Here is a 24,900-nt window from a genome sequence, read left to right as displayed (position 1 = left end):
GAGCGACTTATGTGTGAAATTATTAACACATTAACGTAAAATATTAAATAATATTATTTAGCTCATTCACGTAAGAGACTAGACGTTAGAGATGCGCGGATAGGCAATTATTTCACCCGCAACCGCATCACAAAAGTCGTCATCCATCCGCCATCCACCCAACCAACATTTTATCAAAACCACACCCGCCCGTTGTTATATATCTAATATAGACGATGCAAGGCATTAGTGAGGTTAGAAAGCTTTTGCCTGTTAAAGAAAGGAGACTGATCCAATGCAGCAGAGACATTCAATGCGTGATAATATTATTTATCATTATTATAGTATTACCATATTTTTCGCACTATTAGCCGCACCTAAAAACCACAAATTTTCTCAAAAGCTGACAGTGCGCCTTTTAACCCGGTGCGCTTTATATATGGATAAATATTAAGATTCATTTTCATAAAGTTTCGATCTCGCAACTTCGGTAAACAGCCGCCATCTTTTTTCCCGGTAGAACAGGAAGCGCTTCTTCTTCTACGCAAGCAACCGCCAAGGTAAGCACCCGCCCCCATAGAACAGGAAGCGCTTCTTCTTCTACTGTAAGCAACCACCCGCCCGCGTAGAAGAAGAAAAAGCGCGCGGATATCACCGTACGTTTCATTTCCTTTGTGTGTTTACATCTGTAAAGACCACAAAATGGCTCCTACTAAGCGTCAGGGATCCGGTTCATGAAAAGACGCAATCTCTCCATCCACACACGGATTACTATTTCACTGCAACTGATATTCCTGTGAAACGCACTGTGGATACAACGGGAGCACGTACGGTGAATATTCGCACCACAGGGAATGAGAAGTCATCCTTCACTGTGGTTCTAGCTTGCCATGCTAATGGCCAGAAACTTCCACCCATGATGATATTCAAAAGGAAGACCTTGCGAAAAGAGACCTTTCCAGCCGGCGTCATCATAAAAAGCTAACTCGAAGGGATGGATGAAGAAAAGATGAGCGAGTGGTTAAGGTAAGTTTAAGTTTACGCGAAGAGGCCGGGTGGCTTTTTTCACGCAGCTCTGTCCATGTTGATATACGTATGTTTGTGATTGCACATTTGCGTACATTTTGGGAGTGAACAGAGTTGTTAGAACGCTGGTTTTTAATATATTATTAAAGTTTGACTGACCTATCTGACTGTTTTTTTGACATTCCTTTAGCGCAGTTAGATGCGGCTTACAACACCGGGCGGCTTATAGGTGGACAAAGTTTTGAAATATGCCGTTCATTGAAGGCGCGGCTTTTAACCCAGGGCGCCTTATGGTGCGGAAAATACGGTATTGTCATTTCCATTAAGAAAGTGTTGACTATTGTTGCCAATGCCCTCAGATCAGGAGTGCGTTCCTCACACTTTGTGTGCGCAGTTGCAGCAAGCAGAACGATGCTTTTAAGAAGTTAAAAAAATGCTTTAGAAAGACTAGGCCTATATTTTCTTTAGGTAAAAAAAAAATTCTGAATTTATTTCAATGAATATTAACTTGTTAACGTTATAATGCTCAAATAGGGACGAGGGCGGGGTGCACAGTGAAGCAGTGAACAATTTCGCGACAAAGATGAACCTTTGCCATGACAAAATATCAGACAATCTCCATTGTCAACGACAGGCAGGAAAATAAAGATGAACACATAGCCTATGTTGTAGGCATAGGCTCATACGTTTTTAAGTTGAAATAAAAAAAAAATAAAAAAATGTGCCTCATAAGCCTTAGGCTGTCAATCACGCACACAAACTTAAATTATACAATAACATATGTATGTCATCTCTACTTAAACAAAAATAAATTAAATAAATAATAATAATAAATTACCTGCAACTTATTGGCCAAGGCAAATAGCTGAAGGGGGGAAATCAAACCCATCAGACTGCACTTTATCATCAAACTTGAATTATAATGAAAATAGACGATCGCGACAAACAAAGCAGGCTAAATATCCTTACATTGTCGCCAATCGGAGATGCGCTTCACTTGAAAGCGAGGCCAAATAATTAACACACAGTAGTATATCTCGAATAGAAAAAACGCAATTGCCTTAATTCCTTTGCATTGTAGTGCGCCCAAACAACACGTAACCATCAAAATTATTCAGCTGACCGAACTCAATATTGGTTAGACATGGGCTTATTTGGTATAGCCTAGGTAACGTAGATTAATTCGTTTAACATATCCAACCGTATGTCTACTTACTTTTTTTGTTTTGTTAGCACTATGCAGGAATAAAATGGCATCTACAGTGCCAGGATTCATGCGAGAGCGCCTGGCCTCTAAAATGCGCCCTGCTGCGCTGAAGGAGCGCTCACTTGCGCCACTTGTTGCTGGGACGCATAGGATTCTCTTGGCAAGGTGTTGTAGTCGTGGGATTGATTGTCCTTGTTTCCCCCAAAAGGAAAGTAGATTTTCCTCTGCTGATCCGTCGAGATGCAAGTTTGTAGAGGAATAATCCTCTACTTCATCAACAAGCACAGGTGTATCCTCCTCCCATTCTGTGAAGTCAATCCTTTTCTTTTTCGGTGATGCACCATCAGCTCTACCTAAAGGACCGATAAAATCTATACGTTTTTCGTATGTGGGTAACAACATTTAACTATGTATATATATTTCCGAATTGGTTCAACCGCCCGAATCTATTTACAATCTATTTTTTTCGTCATGTCACCCGCCCGACCCGCGGATTATCCGCGGACTCCGCGGTTGTGTCCGCAAACCGCACATCTCTACTAGACGTATAAGATTTCATGAGATTTAGCGATTAGGAGTGACAGATTGTTTGGTAAACGTATAGCATGTTCTATACGTTATAGTTATTTGAATGACTCTTACCATAATATGTTACGTTAACATACCAGTTGGTTATTTATGCCTCATATAACGTAGACTTATTCAGCCTGTTGTTCACTATTCTTTATTTATTTTAAATTGCCTTTCAAATGTATATTCTTGGTGTTGGCTTTTATCAAATACATTTTCCCAAAAAATGCGACTTATACCGTATTTTTCGGACTATAAGTCGCGCCGGAGTGTAAGTCGCACCGGCCGAAAATGCATAATAAAAGGAAAAAAAACATATAAGTCGCATTTTTTGTATTTGATAAAAGCCAACAGCAAGAATAGACATTTGAAAGGCAATTTAAAATAAAGAATAGTGAACAACAGGCTGAATAAGTGTACGTTATATGAGGCATAAATAACCAACTGGTATGTTAACGTAACATATTATGGTAAGAGTCATTCAAATAACTATAACATATAGAACATGCTATACGTTTACCAAACAATCTGTCACTCCTAATCGCTAAATCCCATGAAATCTTATACGTCTAGTCCAGGGGTCGGCAACCCGCGGCTCCGGAGCCGCATGCGGCTCTTTGATCAGTCTGATGCGGCTCAGCCGCATACTTGACGACCCCCCCAGCCCGATTTTCCCGGGAGACTTCCGGATTTCAGTGCCTCTTGCAGAAAACTCCCGGGATTAATATTCTCCGATTTTCACCCTTACATTTATAATAAGGGCGTGCTATGATGGTACAGCATTTAGCGCCCTCTACAATCTGTATAAACAGCGTGCCAACCCAGCCTCTTGTTATATGCATCTTCTGCTTGTAAGTGACAGCAAGCATACTTGCTCAACAGCCACACAGGTTACACTGACGGTGGCCATTTAAAACAACCTTAACACTCTTACTAATAATGTGCCACACTTTGAACCAAAACCAAACAAGAATGACAAACACATTCCGGGAGAACATCTGCACCTTAACACAACATAAACACAACAGAACAAATACCCAGAATCCCATGCAGCCCTGACTCTTCCGGGCTACATTATACACCCCTGCTACCACCAAACCCCGCCCCTACCCCAACATCAAGCCCCCCTCTGGTTGAGGTGAAGAGTTAGGGCTGCATGGGATTCTGGGTATTTGTTCTGTTGTGTTACGGTGCAGATGTTTTCCCGAAATGTGTTTGTCATTCTTGTTTGATGTGGGTTCACAGTGTGGCGCATTATTAGTAAGTGTTAAAGTTTTTTATACAGCCACCGTCAGTGTAACCTGTGTGGTTGTTGACCAAGTATGCCATGCTGTCACTTACGTGAGCAAGCAGAAGCCCCATACAACGTGTGGCTGGGCCGGCACGTTGATTTTAGTGGGCGCTAAATGCTGTACCATCACGGCACGTTCGAGAAAACAGTTGCGTTGACAATCATAGTCTGCCGGAAAAATCGGGAGGGTTGACAAGTTTGACGCTGTCATGCGCCATTCATATAAAACCCGCGGGCCGCACTAAAATTAAATTTTCATATTAAGGTGTGGGCCGCGTGTCTGAAACTCTTGGTTTATACATAGCACAAGCAAGAAAAAAAACTTTGTATGCAGTGTTATTTCATTTTAAATTTCAAAATAATTTTGTGGCTCCCATTGTTTTCTTTAATTTGTGAAACTGGTCAAAATGGCTCTTTGACTGGTAAAGGTTGCCGACCCCTGGTCTAGTCTCTTACGTGAATGAGCTAGATAATATTTTATATTTTACGGTAATGTGTTAATAATTTCACACATAAGTCGCTCCTGAGTATAAGTCGCACCCCCGGCCAAATTATGAAAAAAAATGTGACTTAAAGTCCGAAAAATACGGTACTCCAGTTTTTTTCCTTCTTTATTATGCATTTTCGGCCGGTGCAACTTATACTCCGAAAAATACGGTAACTGTTAGAATAATTATGTATAAGTTATCACACAACTCTTATGCTTAAAGGCCGTTGCTATAGCTATTTTCAATTGTGCTGAAGTTGTACTTTTCTATTTGTGCAAAGGGACTACTTGCAATCTTGGATATTGCGCAGTGTTGGTGTCCAGACCCAGCCTGCTGACTGCCGAGGGCGAACATCGAGTACCTTGACGCAGACAAAGCAGAGACAGGGAGATATCACGAGTGTCAGCACATTTCCATTTCTGAATAATCATATATTGTGTCTAACTGGGGCTGCTGAAATGACCCCCCCTTCCTTCAGAAGTAGCCTCAGTGACGTAACCAGGGACCTCCCGAATAAATAGTGGAGCACGTGGGCTGTGCCTTAGGGCGTAGGTTGGAACTGTAACTGGGTGTACAGCCCAAAACGTCTGTCCTCATTGAGCAAAAATGAACTCTGTCTCTGCGTGATTCCTTGCTTCTTTTCTGTTTAATAGATGTCATCAATGTTTGAACCTGACACTAACAGTAATGGGAAGTACCAAAATGTGTTGGACACTTTTCAAAATAAAGGTGACCGCAAAAAAAAAAAAAAAAAATAGGGTTGGCTTTATTTTAACAGAAAATGTTAAGAAATATTAAACATGTTTATTAATGCATTAAATAAGATGTTGTTAAGCAAACAAAAGCTGATAATTAGTCTGCAGTTACATATTGGCCTTCCGCCCAAATGCAGCAGAGATAGGCTCCAGCGACCCCTCGTGACCCCGAAAGGGACAAACGGTAGAAAATGGATGGATGGAATAACATATTGTGTCATTTCTTATTCTTTTATTTTGTCAACATTATTCATCTACTTGTTAATATCTGCTTACTTCCTGTTTCAACATGTCCTATCTACACTTCTGTTAAAATGTAATAATCACTTATTCTTCTGTTGTTTGATACTTTACATTAGTTTTGGATGATCCTACAATTTCAGGTTTATATCCAATACAAAGAACCATAAATTCCAGACTATAAACCGCCATTTTTTTCCCTACGCTTTGAACCATGCAGCTTATAAAGTGGTGTGGCTAATTTATGACTGACGACCATAATGCAAATAATAATTAAAAAAACAAAACAAGCAAAGACACTGAAAAGGTGTGTTATTGTTTGTGCTATGACGCCATCTTTTGGACGAGTTTTCTCACTGCAGGTGCTGCAGTGTCTTTTCATTTAGGGATTTCAACCGGAAGTAGAAGTGCCGTTCCAATCTTCCAGTCGTCCATAGCGTTTCTACTCGAATTGATTCTTTATTGATCACTCCAAGCAACCTTTGAAAGTTTTAAAATATAACTAAAATTATTCTTACTTACTAAAACATCCCGTGTGTGGTGTCTGTAGGAGTGTTTTCATGCACATTTGTACGTGCTATCGTAATGTAATCAAGCTAGCGTCGTGGCAATTAGCTAATATGCTAACACGTCTACGAGTGTCTGTGTTAGCATTATTAACTTACAATGGCATTTTTTTTTGTATTGTTTCAGTTTCACAAATTCCTCAGTAAATTCACCAAAACGTCACCGTGGAGTTATTGAGTCTGTTTAGCTGATAGGAGAGCTAGCTCGCGCAGCTAGTGGGTCTAAGACGATGACTTCTGTTTTGTTTAATCAGCCGTTTTACTGCCGTGTTACAGACACCGTTTGGAAACAATTAAAGTAAACATTCACTAAATATTTATGTGTAAATAACTAATTTTACAATGTTTATATCTGCGGCTTATAGTCCAGTGCGGCTAATACATGGAATTATTAATGTTTTTTTAGAAAACTAGTGGGTATATAGTGGTGCGCTTTATAGTCTGGAAAATATGGTAGTTACAGGATCATACATTGGTCATAATTCAAGTTTATAATTATTATTATGAGTTTATAAACAAGAAAAAATTGACGAAAGACTTTGTGATCATAAAAAATATCAATGTAATCATTGTAGTATCGACTTTATACGGCTCTTGCATAGACCTGTTTGTTTACATGCAGGAGCACAAGCTTGTTGTTAGCGGTGAGCTATTGTACCCTCCTACGGTGTGTAGTGAAACATGTTTACCTCCTCGACTAACTTACTTTATTAGTCGCCACGGAGGCGAGGATTAGTGATTTAGAAGCAGCTAAAACACTGTGGACAGGCGTTAGCTGCTAGCATGCAGAGCCACACTTATAGCTTCACCTTTGTTAGTTTTCAAGCCAAAATACGCCCGCAACGTTTCCGCTTGTAAGTGTTCTGTACGTGTGTAGACTCGCATGTGCCTCTGCTCGTATTACCAGCCATGTCACCACGGCGTGCCATCATGTCCATAAATAAATAAAAAAGTACAGGTATATTTCAAAGGCAGTATGGTACCAAGTACTTTATGCTTTACTACCCTAAAGGAGAAATAACTTCTTGTGAACTTTGAAGGATACTCCTTCACAAACCGCAACACTTCTGTGCTGCTATCTAAAACAGGACGAGAGAAGAGAATCTCCGACATCACATGCTTTTTCCTGAGCATTTCCCGGAGGGGCCATGCTGGGAAGGGAAGCAATGACCAACTGGTGCGTTAATGAGCAGCAACAAAAGAGTGTTTACAGATGAGGTGTGCACGGCACGAGGAGGCGAACGTGCCGAGGGGCAGTGTTGTCGGGTGAGCACACAGGAACTGGTTTGGTTTTTAAACTCCGGCCTGCCAACTGCTGACTGCTTGTCCATTGTCCGCCCCCAGGCCCTCTCGACCCTCAGCTTCCCTTCATTCCAGGGCTCTTCCTCTGCGGACGACAACACCCAGCGTCAGGCTGTCTGCCGGAGCCTGGAGGACACAATGTAATAAACTCTTTGCGAACACCTGCCTCAACTGTGCACAATGTGACAGTTTTTCCTCCAGCGTGTTCTTCAGGGGGTATAGTTTGATGTCTCCTTCACACACAAAACAAAAGCCATCTCCGGGCTGGAGCTACAAACACGACTGGCTGACGGCTGAGCAGGAAATGCGAAAAACCTTTTTCAACCGGAGCGCTCTGACACATGAAAGCGGGCCGCCGTCAGGCCCGCATAACTCCTTTTGGCTTTTGTGCGATTCTGACTGCAGCAGATGAGCAGGGATGGGAGATATGGCTGAATTATAGCATTAGCTGATATGCTAACAGGCTTACGAGTGTCTGTGTTAGTATTATTAACTTACAATAGCATTCTATTTGTAGTGTTTCAGTTTCGAAAATTCACCAAAACGTCACCGTGGAGTTACTGAGTCTGTTTAGCTGATTGGAGAGCTAGCTTGCGCAGCGAAAGGGTCCATGACCATGACTTCTGTTTTGTTTGATCAGCCGTTTTACTGCCGTCTTGGAGAATAAATATTTCTGTGTAAATAACTCATTTCACAACGTATATATTTGCGACATTGTCCGGTGCGGCTATTCCATCCATTTTCTACCGCTTGTCCCTTTTGGGGTCGTGGGGGGTGCTGGAGCCTATCTCAGCTGCATTCGGGCGGAAGGCGGGGTACACCCTGGACAAGTCGCCACCTCATCGCAGGGCCAACACAGATAGACAGACAACATTCACACTCATATTCACACACTGGGGACCATTTAGTGTTGCCAATTAACCTATCCCCAGGTGCATGTCTTTGGAGGTGGGAGGGGCCTATCCCCAGGTGCATGTCTTGGGAGGTGGGAGGGGCCTATCCCCAGGTGCATGTCTTTGGAGGTGGGAGGGGCCTATCCCCAGGTGCATGTCTTTGGAGGTGGGAGGAAGCCGGAGTACCCGGAGGGAACCCACGCAGTCACGGGGAGAACATGCAAACTCCACACAGAAAGATCCCGAGCCCGGGATTGAACTCAGGACTACTCAGGACCTTCGTATTGTGAGGCACATGCACGAACCCCTGTATCACCGGTGCGGCTATTATTTGGAAAAATTATTTTTTTCCCTAAAATTCAGTGGGTGCGGCTTATATACCCGTCCGGAAAAAAATGGTAGCTGACAATGTGACCCAGGATTTGGCTCCTCTGCTGTGTTGATTGAATGGTAAATGGTAAATGGGTTCTACAATGAGAGGTGCTACCTCAGTAGAAGCATTTAAGTCCCATCTTAAAACTCATTTGTATACTCTAGCCTTTAAATAATAATAATAATAATAATAATAACTGGGATTTATATAGCGCTTTTCTAAGTACCCAAAATCGCTTTACATGTAGAACCCATCAATCATTCACACCTGGTGGTGGTAAGCTACTTTCATAGCCACAGCTGCCCTGGGGTAGACTGACGGAAGCGTGGCTGCAATTTGCGCCAACGGCCCCTCCGACCACCACCTATCATTCATCATTCAGTTCACCGGTGTGAGTGGTACCGGGGGCAAAGGGTGAAGTGTCCCGCCCAAGGACACAACGGCAGCGATTTTTGGATGGTAAGAGGCGGGGAGCGAACCTGCAACCCTCAGGTTTCTGGCACGGTTGCGCTACCCACTACGCCATGCCGCAATAGACCCCACTTTAAGACCAGTTGATCTGCCGTTTCTTTTCTGCTCTGCCCCCCTCTCCTTCTTGGAGGGGAGGGCGGGGGGGGGGGGGGGGGGGGGGGGGCACATGTTCGGTGGCCACGGATGAAGCGCTGGCTGTCCAAAGTCGGGACCCGGGGTAGACTGCTCGTCTGTGCATCGGTTGGGGACATCTCTGCGCTGCTGACCCGTCTCCGCTCGGGATAGTTTCCTGCTGGCCCCACTATGGACTGGACTCTCACTATTATGTTAGATCCACTATGGACGAGACTCTCACACTATTATGCTAGATCCACTATGGACGAGACTCTCACACTATTATGTTAGATCCACTATGGGCTGGACTCTCACACTATTATGTTAGATCCACTATGGACGGGACTCTCACTATTATGTTAGATCCACTATGGACTGGACTCTCACTATTATGTTAGATCCACTATGGACGGGGCTCTCACACTATTATGTTAGATCGACTATGGACTGGACTCTCACTATTATGTTAGATCCACTATGGACTGGACTCTCACTATTATGTTAGATCCACTATGGACTAGACTCTCACACTATTATGTTAGATCCACTATGGACTGGACTCTCACACTATTATGTTAGATCCACTATGGACGGGACTCTCACTATTATGTTAGATCCACTATGGACTGGACTCTCACACTATGATATTAGATCCACTATGGACTGGACTCTCACATTATTATGTTAGATCCACTATGGACTGGACTCTCACATTATTATGTTAGATCCACTATAGACTGGACTCTCACACTATTATGTTAGATCCACTATGGACTGGACTCTCACACTATTATGTTAGATCCACTATGGACTGGACTCTCACTATTATGTTAGATCCACTATGGACTGGACTCTCACTATTATGTTAGATCCACTATGGACGGGGCTCTCACACTATTATGTTAGATCCACTATGGACTGGACTCTCACTATTATGTTAGATCCACTATGGACTGGACTCTCACACTATGATATTAGATCCACTATGGACTGGACTCTCACATTATTATGTTAGATCCACTATGGACTGGACTCTCACATTATTATGTTAGATCCACTATAGACTGGACTCTCACACTATTATGTTAGATCCACTATGGACTGGACTCTCACAATATTATGCTAGATCCACTATGGACTGGACTCTTAAACTATTATGTCAGATCCACTTGACGTCCATTGCACCGGTCGCCCACATCTGCGGTCCTCTCCGAGGTTTCTCATCGTCCCATTGGGTTGAGTTTTAGATAACACTACTAGCTGTGTTCACTTACCAGAGACAAAATGTTCACAGCACAGTCTGGAGTGTTCTGTAGGAGTCCAGTGATCCCTCCGTATCATGCTCCGTATGGTAGAAACCCACTTGTTACGGTGTTGTGCCAAAATGTGAATGCCTGCCAAAAATGTATTTCCTTGGCGGGAGCGCGCACTGCTCGCTAAACCTGCATTGCTAGGCTTCGTCTGTCCTCAGCGGATTACTAGATGTAAGACAAACAACTTTATCTTCGTGGGTATTGAAACGCTACGTGTTTGACATTATTCAAGACGTGTCCAGAAAATGACAGTTTGCCTTTTCTGTGGTATTAATGAGATTTAAAGGACTGTTGTTAGTCCCATGTTGATGTGATAAAACCTCTTTCTTGTTTGGAAGATGCATACAATTGTAACTGTTGTTTCTTCCTGCACATAATACATATTTATAAAGTGTTTGGATGTACTCATTTATGTAAAATGTTCAATAAATGTAATATTGCCTGACAAAGTGATTCAACGTAATATTTTGATATTTACACACGCATATTTTACTACAATACCCTTATGAGCATTACATATCAAAATCAAGTACCTACTGTACTTGTACTTTAATAGTTTTTTAGAGAATTTTTTTGATATTTTGTTATTATTCTTATCATCTGGAATCATTTTTGGCAGCAGCAAAGTGGCCATTTGGGTAGTTTTTAGTTCTATTTCAACAAGTAAACAGTACAGTTGGTACTTGATTTTAATATATGTAATTCTCATAAGGGTATTCTAGAAGAATATGCAGAGATAAGATGTGTCAGTATCAAAATGTTACTTGAAATCAATTTTTGGCAGCAGAAAAGTGGCCATTTGTGTAGTTTTTAGCTTTGTAAAGAGTATTTTAACAAGTAAACAGAGCAGTAGGTAATTGATTTTGATATATGTAATGCTCATAAGGGTATTGTAGTAAAATTTGCGTGTGTAAATATGCAATGTGTAAATATCAAAATATTACGTTGAATCAGTTTTTGTCAGGAAATATTCCATTTAATGAACAGTTTACATAAATGAATACATCCAATCACTTTATAAGTATGTATTATGTGCAGGAAGGAATAACAGTTAAAATTGTATGTATCTTCCAAACAAGAAAGAGGTTTTATCACATCAACATCGGACTAACAACAGTCCTTTAAATCTCATTAATACCACAGAAAAGGCAAACTGTCATTTTACGGACACGATAAAGTCTTAAATAAAGTCAAACACGTAGCGTTTCAATAACCACAAAGTTAAAGTGTTTGTCTTACATCTAGTAATCCGCTGTGGGCAGACGAAGCCAAGCAATGCAGGTTTAGCGAGCAGCGCTCGCTCCCGCCAAGAAAATTAATTTTTGGCAGGCAATCACATTTTGGCACTACACCGTACATAAAAAGTGGATTACTGCCATACGGAGCATGATATGGAGGGATCACTGGACTCCTACAGAACACTCCAGACTGTGCTGTGAACACTTTGTCTCTGGTAGGTGAACACAGCTAGTAGTGTTAGCTTTGTTTCCAAACTTTTCTGACAAATTATAATAGATGGATTGATTGAAGAATGTATTAGAACAGGGGTGCTCATTACGTCGATCGCGAGCTACCGGTCGATCTCGGAGGGTGTGTCAGTCGATCACCAGCCAGGCATTAAAAAAATAGTCCTAAAAATGAGCGATCATAAATCTTCACTATGACGTCACTTTCGTCACTTGATTGACATTTACGGCACCCGAGGGTCTTCTGAGATGACGCTGGCTGCTGCCAGCTCATTAAAATTACCGACTGGAAGGCGAGAAACACTTTATTTCAACAGACTCTGGCGCCGTACCTGTCGTCAAAACTCCAAAGACCGACTGCACAGTTGCACAGTTGCGCTAACAAAATAAGAGTCTCAGAAAGCTGGCGTGCACAAGCTAGCAAGCTACGGAGTTTGCCGACAATGTATTTCTTGTAAAGTGTATACAAAGGAGTATGGAAGCTGGACAAATAAGATGCCAAAAACCAACCACTTTCATGTGGTATTGGACAGAAAGGAGGACTTTTTTTCTCCTCCATTCGAAAATGCGGACATTATCAGCACCACTGTCTGATTCCCATCAATGCAAGTCATCAGAATCAGGTAATACACCAACTTATATTATTGTCTTCATGAAAGAAAGGAATCTATATGTGTTAAACATGCTTGTATTATCTTTAAACACCTTTAACTTATTAACAATATTAACTATATGTGTTAAACATGCTTGTATTATCTTTAAACACCTTTAAGTTGTTAACAATATTAACTATGTGTTAAACATGCTTGTATTATCATTAAACACATTTAACTTGTTAACAATATTAACTATATTTATTAAACATACTTGTATTATCATTAAACACCTTTAATTTTTTTAACAATATTAACTATATGTGTTAAACATGCTTGCATTATCATTAAACACCTTTAACTTGTTAACAAAAACATATATTTCATAAATAAGTAAATATAAATTATATATATGAATGAGGTAGATCCCCACGACTTGATCAATTGAAAAGTAGCTCGCCTGCAGGAAAAGTGTGAGCACCCCTGTATTAGAAGGATCAGGTAGAGTTTCATGATTGACTGGTACAAGGTCAACTAAAAGAAAGCATGTCGTGTTTATTTTTAAAAAGCTTTCTCCGTGTCAGAGTGACGTTTTATGTTTTTTAGCGTTGCAGATATGGCAGGCAAAATCAGCCACTACTTTAAAAAGCGATCTCGCGAGCAGGAAAGTCAAGAGTGTAGGTGAAACAGAGCAGAGAAATGAGTTAAAATGTAATAATTCCTGGTGGTGACAACATGTGGACATTTGTGTCCACACAGCGCTTGAAGGCTGCTTCAAAATCTTTTATGAGTGTCTCAAGCAAAAGTGGCCCCATCACACAAGCTATGAGCCCATCATTCTCTTATGCAAGAACTTAGGCCACAGGTGTCAAACTCAAGATCTGCCCCGTGACATCATTTTATCTGGCCCGCTAACACCTGGAAATGATATGTGTCAATAAAGTACTTCATATTTTCTCACTAAATGTAATGGATCTTTTTCATTTTGACAGAAAAAATATATGTACTGCTTGAAATTGCATGCCTTTTAATTTTTAATAGTATCTATTATTGCAACAAATATTACAGTATATTATCATACTTTCCAAAAATTATTTGTCTAAATAAAAATAAATACTTAAATATCTGCTTGACTTCTGATTTTATAGCAAACTGTGTGGAACGGTACGTGTATTTGTATTTAACCGGGGTTCCGGTTCGGTTCGGAGGTGTACCGAACGAGTTTCCACACGGACATATTAAGTAGCGTAACGCACGTTGTGTAAACAATGCACACCGAGACACAACACACGGCATGCTAGCAGCTAACGGGCTAGGATAGACTGACCATACGTCCTCTTTTCACCGGACATGTCCTCTTTTGCGGAGCTGTCAGGGCGGAGTTTCTTAAATGCCTCAAATGTCCGGCATTTTGAGTTAGGGTTGCGTGTATTTTCAATGTACGTTCAGGGTTAAGAAGGGGTTAAAAACAAAACAAATTGTGCGTGCAGCAGCATTGGTGAGGGAGGGGCAGAGACAGAGAGAGAGAGAGAGTTATGATAAACGCGCATGCGTCGCCAGGCTCTGCTTTTTATCCATAGATTTATCACATTTAATTTATTATCTATAGCAGGGGTGTCAAAAGTGTGCCATTTGCGGCTCACAGCTAATGTTTTAAAGGCCCACGGCACATTCTAAAAAATACTATTAAAATAAACAAAAACATAACAAAAGTGAAATAAAAAAGCTTAAAGGTTAAATGTAATTTAGAAAAAGTTGCAATGTTGACTAATAAAACAAAGCTGTTTTTGTTTCTTTCAAACTGTCATTGCTCAAAACATAATATTGTATCAAAATCAATGTTATTATGAATTATTGACCTATCCAAGGTTCCCATTACTTCACATCAAATATTACACTAAGAAAAATATTTTTGGTGGAAGATTTTGCAAATTTGGTAAATTAATAACCCAAAAATGTATATTTTGTTGTTTTCTTACTGTGCCGAAAATGAACCGAACCGTGACCTCTAAACCGAGGTACGTACCGAACCCACATTTGTGTGTACCATTACACCCCTACAAACTACCCATCAAATGAATAACAATGGCATTAAACGTTCTTTACAGCACGTTACTGTAAATTGAATAAAAACTACCATTTTTTTGCGTTAAAATTCTGGCGCATGGTCAGGATTGTACCACCTCTGCCTCAATTTGAGCCAGGAGAAACCCTGAACTGTTTGTTACAACCACTTAGGGATGTCCCGATCCGATATTTGGATTGGATCGGCTGCCGATATTTGCCAAAAATTGCGTATCGGCAAGGCATGGGAAAATGCCGATCCAGATCCAGTTAAAAAATCCGGTCCGTGTTTTCCAACGCACCGATTTAAATAATACATTCCACTTTTCTGCTGCTCCCTAATTTCCGTTCCGCATTTTCCAGCACACCTTCAACACATCCGCAGGTCTGTGAATTCTCACGCAGTTGCTTTTAGCTGCTGGCATTACACGACAGGCTCTTCTCACTCTTTCCTGTGTCTCCCTCTCACAGACAGCAAGCGCACCTTCTTACATACGTCACATACGTATACGCCCTCTCCCAGCAGAGAGGTAGCAGCATGGCTAACGTTAGCTGTGATGCTAGCGCAGCCGTGCGAGCAACGCTCCCTCTAAGGTGCTCGCCTGTGCAATTGCGCACTGTTTAAGCGTCCTCTGCGCATAGCAAATCTATGCCACGCACAAAATCAAATAAAAAAATAAGCGCATAACAATTTTCGACACACGAACACGACAGAGAAAACAGTTTTCGTCATCATTGTTCAAATATTGTGACGTCTGTCGAGACGCTTATCTCCATTCGGTGCCACACGTCCACACCATCAAAATGCAGAGGCAAAAATTTCCACATCAACACCGTATGAAAAAATTAGTGATTTTTTTTTAGTTGTGATTTCCTTCTCTGCATGAAAGTTTAAAAGTAGCATATATTAATGCAGTATGAAGAAGAATGTTTTAATGTAGACATGCAAGCCTTGAAAGAAGATTTTGAAAATCAAGACTACATTTCCTGCAAATGGGTGCATTTCTACCCTATATTTTAACTTTAGATTTATTCTCATATCAAACTCTTTTGGCTGTCTTTTTGACACTTACATCAGGCACCCCCCTCCACACACTGGATTATAAATAATGTCAATAATTCAATGTGATTATCTTGTGTGATGACTGTATTATGATGATAGTATATATCTGTATCATGAATCAATTTAAGTGGACCCCGACTTAAACAAGTTGAAAAACTTATTGGGGTGTTACCATTTAGTGGTCAATTGTACGGAATATGTACTTCACTGTGCAACCTACTAATAAAAGTCTCAATCAAAACACATAGAATCATCATACTGCTGTGATTATATGCATCAAGTGTTCATTCAAGGCTAAGGCAAAATATCGAGATATATATTGTGTATCGCAATATGGCCTTAAAATATCGCAATATTAAAAAAAGGCCACATCGCCCAGCCCTAGTTCAATGATGCCATTTCTGTTTGTCATGTATAATTGTGTCTATTTTGTGTTTATCCTTGAATAAACAGGTCAGTTTCTTGTTACCAACCATTGTGTATTATTCAAACTCCCCTAATTCAGCTGGCTAGTTGTTATCAAGAGTACTAAAACCCTTTTCAGCATGATTCTGACAACTAAGTAGGCTAAATAACTTGAAACTTTAATACATGCTCGGATAGGCCAGTATCGGTATCGGATCGGAAATGCAAAAACAATATCGGTATCGGATCGGAAGTGCAAAAACCTGGATCGGGACATCCCTGCAACCACTTGAGCGACAATAAGGAGAAGAGTTACATTGAGGCCAGAAAAAGGATGAACATATTGGTAAGAAAATAAGAAGAAGTCAGCAGTGAAGTGAAGAAGCAGGAGGAGAAGGAACGTCCAAAACAGACAGAAGCCTGCGCAATGATTCAACTTCCTTCCGACTTCTCACTTCCTCCCTGGCCAGCCGGGCTAGAAATGTGGCTCAAATTAGAGTTTCCGCTTGCTGGGGGAGGCTGAGAAACAGGAAAACACAGGGAGGGTGGACTTCTCCGAAAAACCCCCCGAAAAGAAAGGCTTATCTCTACGCTTCCCCCGCTGTAGCTTCTCTGGACACAACAAGGGGTCCATAGAACGTGTGTAGGAACCAGCTGGAGATTAGAGTGTTGTCAGCCAGGCTGGAAAAGATCAACAGGCCGCCAATGACATTCCTCTGATAAGGTGCAAGAGATGGGTGCCATCAATACACGTACACCCCTTCCCTCTTCCCCAACAATGACCGCACTGTTCTACATAAGCAGGGGGGGCTCCCAGAATGAGCCAGCATCAAAGAAATGGCAGCGTCGTGAGATATTGCCCAACAAAAGTGGCGCTAGGGTCTTCAAAAACAACAATGCAGTCTGGCAAGTTGCCTCGGTTGGAGGGGGGAAAAAAAGCGGGAGTAGGATTGCGGCGTGGATATATACTTAAAAGCAAGAGACAGAAGCTGAGGCAATTACAGGCTAGAGCTGAGCAGCAAGAGCATATCCACCCAGTGTGTGCAGACACCTTCTCCCCCAACAGGACACATTCTTGGCCCGCATGGAAAAACGACACGACAATGAAGAAAAGACGCAAAGTAACAAAGTTAAGAACTCACGAAAGAAATGCTTGAATAGGTTAGCCATGTCCATTTTTGGCTCGCCGCCTCCGTATCTGTCCCAGCCCCGGCTCTCTTCCCACTGCAGCTGTGGAGTTATTCCATGTGAACACCCAGAGAGCGGGGCTGGGGCCGCCCCCCCCCCTCCCCGGCCATGTGACCGCCGGGAGCCAATGAGAGCGGGCCGCGGGGAGGCCCCTCCGGCTTTGGAAGGCCTCACGGAGGGAGGAAGGAAGGACGACGAGTGGGCGCTCGGCACGGGAAAGAAAATGAGACGTAAAGAGCAGAGACGTAAGGCAAGCAAAGAGCTATTTTAAGTGGTGCACCAACAGGATTCAGAGTTTGGCTCTGGTGAGTGAGTCAATACCCGCATGTCATGTGACTGCAGGCAAGTTTACAACAAACACTGGAAACATGAATCCTCCCGACAGTCAGGAGAGCGTATCAAGACACATTCTTCCCATCGCACCGCTACACGCCCAGAACACACTTCTTGGCTTTTTTTCACACACACATATGTGCGTCAAATGTGGTCATCACTCGCAATTCTCCAGTAAAATGTCCCCGGACCGCCTGATACAGCATAACGGTGTGTATAAGCCTGGGCCGATAACAACTTTTATATTCACCTACAAACATAATTGTCATTATTTTGACATACATATCGGTATCAGTTGATATCGGAATCGGTAATTAAGAGTTGGACAATATCGGAATATCGGCAAAAAAGCCATTATCGGACATCTCTAGTTATCAATGAAGATTTTAGATCAATTTAATTTAATACGTTAATGCCAACCGGCTAGCAAACTTATCGAGTTTATTTTCATTTATCGTTCATTGCATGGTTAGTTGATATATGGAATATCGGTGTGTAATGATTGTAATTAGAGATGTCCGATAATACCGGCCTGCCGATATTATCGGCCGATAAATGCTTTAAAATGTAATATCGGAAATTTTGGGTATCGTTTTTTTTATTATCGGTATCGTTTTTTTATTTTATTAAATCAACATAAAAACCACAAGATACACTTACTTAATACACTTACTTAATAATGTGTTAATTCCACGACTGTATATATCGGTATCGGTTGATATCGGTATCGGTAATTAAGAGTTGGACAATATCGGAATATCGGATATCGGCAAAAAGCCATTATTGGACATCCCTAATTAGGGCCCGCATGGCCCATTGCATAAGGACTCCCACAAGGTCGGAGAGACATGAAACAAAAACCTCTATGTAGGTCTCACTTAGACCTACATTTCATAAATTGACAACCTCCAGCGGAAATCAACAGGAAGTTTGCTATTCCCCCTTCAAAACAAATTTTTTGTAAAAACTGGTCACCTTCCTTCAAAATCTATCTCCTCTGAGCGCGTTTGTCGTTTCGGCTTCAAACTAACACAGGAGAGATTGAACTCTTGTGTATAAAAGTATAGAACAGCATTTTTCTAACTGCTCCGGTTTTGATTTTATGACCCTTCAAAGAACCGCTGTGCTGCTGTTTTTTTAAGATGGCTGCTTAAAAGCACGAAGCTCCAGCGTGCCCACACAATGCAGACAAGGTAGGTACACTAGACAATAGTATTGGGACAATTGGGACTACCACTGGACAAAAGTATTGGGACACTTAGGACTAGCACCTGCCAAATATGCGGGCCCGACCAATGCTGCTTGCAGCTTTAATTGTAATTATATTTTGATTTTACAAGACACGCTGCGCTCTCCAGCTGGTGTTTTACGCGCGTGTCGTCCACGCAGCTGTTCACCTGTGGTTATTAGCTCGACGGACGCCGTGACAGGTGGAAAGTCACTGCGAGGCTAGTGTTACATGCTACACGTTACAGCCTGACACGCTTTAAGTGCAGCAGTAAAACAATCACATGATAGCAAAGGAAAAAGGTCAATAGAAAGGCCAACATTTAAAGTGCAAGTCATTCCAACTGGACAAGTTTTACTACTATTTTGGAGCGTTTCCATGCCAGCAGGATTAGCACACCCCTCAAAAAAAGGGCATTAGCAAACCTTGTCACATGACATCATTTCTCTTTTACAAAGTCATCTCACGAATGCATTTTGTGGTTTCCCTCAGGGATGGACATTTTTTTATATACATTATTGTTTGAATGTAGATTTGGAGGCAAGAAATAGTCCAACAAAGGTGGATTTGACAAAGTGTAGAAGAAAAAGAGGCGTTTAAATAATCAGTTTAATCACAGTACAAGTAATCAGGTGATCAGAGCTATTTTGTATTGATATCACATGTACCACCGGGAAATCATAATATTAGGGGTGTAATGATTCATCCATATATACATTTATATTCCTAAAATTCAACGACATCTATCTGTGCCTTCCGGAACATAGGTATCGATCTCACATTTTTTTAAATAAATGGATTTTATCGATACTAGAAAAAGGAAAATATTTAACTTTTTAATGACAAGGATGCTAACATTATTCAAGTCTGTGATGTCATCACTCATCAAAACAAAAACGGCAGATAGCTAGGCTGGCTGAGAAAGGTCACAACAAACGCCAGAAGACAATATCACAAATCAGATACAGCACGATCGCAAAAGCCACAACAAATACAAACGACACAACACAATAATATGAAGCCACAACACAAAGGACACGAAGGAAGTGACGGGAGCAAGTTATGGTGACGCACCGACTTCCTGAATATAGTAGGTTAGTTTTATTTAAAAGTTATTACAAGTTATTTATGACTGAACATAGTAGGTTAGTTTTATTTAAAAGTACTACAAGTTATTTATGAGTGAACACAGTATGTTAGTTTTATTTGAAAGTATTACAAGTTATTTATGAGTGAACATGGCATCTTAGTTTTATTTGAAAGTATTACAAGTTATTTATCAGTGAAAAAGTAGTCAAACTTCACTTACTTTTTCAACTTCATTCATTACACACTTTTCAACTTTACGTCTTCGGAAGTCAATGAGTCGCTGAAACCTTTCTGTTGTCACTTTCATTGTGTCTTTATTTTGTTGGGTTTTGGCTTATAGTTGTTGTCTTTTGGCTTACAGTTGTTGTCTTTTGGCTTACAGTTGTTGTCTTTTGGTTTCTAATCGTCTTTTGACTTAGTTATCTTTTGGCTTTATATTGTTGCGATTTGGCTTTATATCGTTGCGTTTTGGCTTTATATTGTTGTGTTTTGACTTGTAGCTGTGTTTTGGTTTTATAGTTGTTGTCTTTTGGCTTACAGTTGTTGTCTTTTGGCTTACAGTTGTTGTCTTTTGGTTTCTAATCGTTGTCTTTTGACTTAGTTATCTTTTGGCTTTATATTGTTGCGATTTGGCTTTACATCGTTGCGTTTTGGCTTTATATTGTTGTGTTTTGACTTGTAGCTGTGTTTTGGTTTTATGTTTTGGCTTTATATTGTTGTGTTTTGGCTTTATATTGTTGTAGTTTTGGCTTCATATTGTTGTGTTTTGGCTTTATATTGTTGCGTTTTGGCTTTATGTTGTTGCGTTTTGGCTTCTTATTGTTGCGTTTTGGCTTCTTATTGTTGCGTTTTGGCTTTATATTGTTGCATTTTGACTTGTAGTTGTTCTGTTTTGGCTTTATATTGTTGCGTTTTGGCTTTATATCCTTGTTTTTTGGCTTTATATTGTTGCGTTTTGGCTTTATATTCTTGTGTTTTGGCTTTATATTCTTGTGTTTTGGCTTTATATTCTTGTGTTTTGGCTTCATATTGTTGTGGTTTGGTTTATTCTTGTTACGTTTTGGCTTATAGTTGATGTGTTTTGACATATAGTTGTTGTCTTTTGACTTATAGTTGTTTTGGCTTATAGTTGTCTTTTGGCTTATAGTTGCGATTTGGCTTTATATCGTTGCGTTTTGGCTTTATATTGTTGTGTTTTGACTTGTAGCTGTGTTTTGGTTTTATAGTTGTTGTCTTTTGGCTTACAGTTGTTGTCTTTTGGTTTCTAATCGTTGTCTTTTGACTTAGTTATCTTTTGGCTTTATATTGTTGCGATTTGGCTTTATATCGTTGCGTTTTGGCTTTATATTGTTGTGTTTTGACTTGTAGCTGTGTTTTGGTTTTATGTTGTTGTGTTTTGGCTTTATATTGTTGCGTTTTGGCTTTATATTGTTGTGTTTTGGCTTTATATTGTTGTGTTTTGGCTTTATATTGTTGTAGTTTTGGCTTCATATTGTTGTGTTTTGGCTTTATATTGTTGCATTTTGACTTGTAGTTGTTGTGTTTTGGCTTTATATTGTTGCGTTTTGGCTTTATATCCTTGTGTTTTGGCTTTATATTGTTGCGTTTTGGCTTTATATTCTTGTGTTTTGGCTTCATATTGTTGTGGTTTGGTTTATTCTTGTTACGTTTTGGCTTATAGTTGATGTGTTTTGACATATAGTTGATGTGTTTTGACATATAGTTGATGTGTTTTGACATATAGTTGTTGTCTTTTGACTTATAGTTATTTTGGCTTATAGTTGTTGTCTTTTGGCTTGCAGTTGTTGTCTTTTGGTTTATAATTGTTGTCTTTTGGTTTATAATTGTTGTCTTTTGACTTATAGTTGTTGACTTTTGGCTTTATATTGTTGTGTTTTGACTTGTAGCCGTGTTTTGGTTTTATGTTGTTGTGTTTTTCCTTTATATTGTTGTGTTTTGGCTTTATATTGTTGCGTTTTGGCTTGTAGTTGTTGTGTTTTGGCTTGTAGTTGTTGTGTTTTGGCTTTATATTGTTGTGTTTTGGCTTGTAGTTGTTGTGTTTTGGCTTGTAGTTGTTGTGTTTTGGCTATATATTGTTGTGTTTTGGCTTTATATTGTTGCGTTTTGGCTTGTAGTTGTTGTGTTTTGGCTTCATATTGTTGTGTTTTGGCTATATATTGTTGTGTTTTGGATTCATATTGTGGTTTGGTTTATACTTGTTATGTTTTGGCTTATAGTTGTTGCGTTTTGGCTTACAGTTGATGTGTTTTGACATATAGTTGATGTCTTTTGACTTATAGTTGTTGTCTTTTGACTTATAGTCGTTGTCTTTTGACTTATAGTCGTTGTCTTTTGACTTAATATTGTTGTCTTGGCTTTACATTGTTGTTTTGGCTTTATATTGTGTTTTTGGCTTTATATTGTTGTTTTGGCTTTATATTGTTGTGTCTTGGCTTTATATTGCTATGCTTTGACTTATAGTTGTTGTCTTTTGACTTGTAGTTGTTTTGGCTTTATATTGTTGCTTTGGCTTTATATTGTTGTCTTGGCTTTATATTGTTGTCTTGGCTTTATATTGTTGTCTTTTGACTCAATAGTTGTTGTCTTTTGACTTATAGTGGTTGTTTTGACTTATAGTTGATGTTTTGACTTATAGTTGATGTTTTGACTTATAGTTGATGTTTTGGCTTATAGTTGATGTTTTGGCTTATAGTTGTGTTTTTGCTTATAGTAGTTATGTTATGACCTGTTAGGTGTTGTGTTATGGCTCAAATAAATCTCCTTGAACCCTTCATATTGTTGCGTTATAATAATAACTGGGATTTATATAGCGCTTTTCTAAGTACCCAAAGTCGCTTTACATTTATATTATGTCTTTATATTGTTATAGAGCCTTTTGGGTTACAGTTGTTGCGTTTTGGCTTTATGTTATTGTGTTGCGGCGTTTGCATTCGTTGTGACTTTTCTCGGCTATGATAGCTGTTTATTAAAATGAGAGTAGTAGCAAGTCAAATTACCGCTCATTTAATTTGAAAAGATTTGGTTGCATTTAATTTCTCAGGTAGATCTACATTTAATTCAACCTGAATAGATGTCGGTTGTACTTTATTTTTGATATCAATATTGTATTATTTTTTTCATGGCTAACGTGAAATAGTATGTACACCAGACTCTACAATGTAAACAAAGCGGGGTAAAACATTTTATATATTAAACCAGGGGTTCTTAAAAAAAAATGTTCAGGGCCCACTCAAATATTAGCACTGAATTACTCATCTTACTCTTAATTTTAATCATATTCAATCATGATATCTAAACTACTTACACTTTAGAACCTTGTCAGATGATATGAAAGCATGTGTTAATCACAAATATTATTATCAAGGCTTAAGTCCGGCTGCTTACAAAAATAAATACTGATCAAATATACTGCAAAAGAAGGGACTCATAAATAACGGATACAAAATTACTTCAATAAATAAATTACATCAGAATAAGTATGTTTTCCTAAATAAATACAGTATGTAAATAAATTAATACAATTTAAGTGCAAATTAGAATAAAACTTCACCACTCTTGTCATATTTTTTGCGCTTATTAAACTTGTATGACTTTAGCTCCAGTCTTCTTCGGTTAGTTTGATATTGTCATTACTGCCACAAGTGGTGGAAACGTGTATTACAACTGAATACGAACCACTCGCGGCCTAACAATGGGCCCCCGACCCTATGGTTAAGAAAGACGGCATGAACCAACAGGTCTTTACCTAGCGTGTCTTTGAGGTTCTTGACAATGGAAGCTTTCCTGGCGCTGTTCTTCCTCTCCACGTAGTTGGACGGCACAAAGCCGGTCTTGTTGGTGGCGTTTCGAACCCTCCACCAGGACTTGGAGTCGTCGAGGAGCCAGAGGCGCTCGTTCTTCTTGATGTCCAGCTCCTGGTCCTGCTGCGCCATGTAGTCGAACTTGGCGATGACAATCACTTCTTCCGTCATCTTGCACAAAGGAGAACTGCAGGAAAGGACAGAAAATGGTGGAAGGTGACCTCATATTGCAGAAGTTTGAAGAGGGGAACACAAACTCCTACACATGTTTGTAAAGGTCACTCGGGTCCTTGTTTTGGAGTGGCCTCGGGAAAAGTAGCTCAAGTTTATTAGGGTCAGCAGAAACTGAGGCCAAGTCCCTCCACCGGCAATGTTACATTTTAATTAGAAAGTTGAGACGCAATAAATAAACAATGGTTTAGGAATTAGGAAGGCGCGCTTGTGTCCCTGAAGCAGTTCCCAGCATGGAGGCAATACCAAAAACAAAAAGAACCACAGATTATGTCCTCGTTATCACTAACATTCTGGAGCAAAGACGATCCCATTCAGTCCAGAGAAATGGCTCGTGAAAATAAATGTCAGGATTTATCCAAGAAAGGGTTCAGTCTCGAACCTCTTTTAGGTTACAAATGTAACGAGCGCACTGATTGAGAATCTGAATGCTACTTTGGATTTACTCAGATCATCTGCGCCCAAAATAGTTGTTCTACCTGAACTGCATCAAAGCTGACGACTTCACAGCTGGCCTAAAAATAACAAGAAAAACAAGGTCAGACGTGAAAAATTCAAGTTACAATATTGTCACTTGGATTTCTGTGCTGGACGATTATAGCGAAATAATAACCACAATTATTTGGATTTATGTTGAAATCACCATTAATAACAAGATCATTCAATATAAGTCATTTTGATAGTAGGCTATAATAGCTAATATAGACACTTACATCATGTGTTGTCTTCATTATAACACTTATATAAGACTTTTAAAGTCATTTTGATAGTAGGCTAATATAGACACCAGTGTTTCCCACACATTGATTTATTTGTGGCGGCCCGCCACGA

The 24,900-nt window shown here is 40.0% G+C and overlaps 1 protein-coding gene across 2 annotated transcripts in view; it reads right to left on the bottom strand.

Moving 5' to 3' along the window:
* The window catches only part of nck1b (NCK adaptor protein 1b), a 112,441-nt gene that overhangs the window by 24,375 nt on the left and 63,166 nt on the right, over positions 1 to 24,900 (bottom strand). Inside the window, exon 2 of one of the 2 annotated variants that reach the window (XM_061964881.2) lies at positions 23,784 to 24,025. In XM_061964881.2, coding sequence (XP_061820865.1) covers positions 23,784 to 24,009 — 226 coding nt within the window. In that variant the 5' untranslated portion in view covers positions 24,010 to 24,025. Of the gene's footprint in view, positions 1 to 17,321; positions 17,613 to 23,783; positions 24,026 to 24,900 lie in introns of those variants that run through there. The other variant, XM_061964883.2, reaches the window with a different exon arrangement.

This window comes from Nerophis lumbriciformis, linkage group LG07, assembly GCF_033978685.3.
Source record: "Nerophis lumbriciformis linkage group LG07, RoL_Nlum_v2.1, whole genome shotgun sequence".
In the NCBI taxonomy this organism is placed as follows: domain Eukaryota; kingdom Metazoa; phylum Chordata; class Actinopteri; order Syngnathiformes; family Syngnathidae; genus Nerophis; species Nerophis lumbriciformis.
This window is presented reverse-complemented; position numbering and strand designations above follow the sequence as displayed.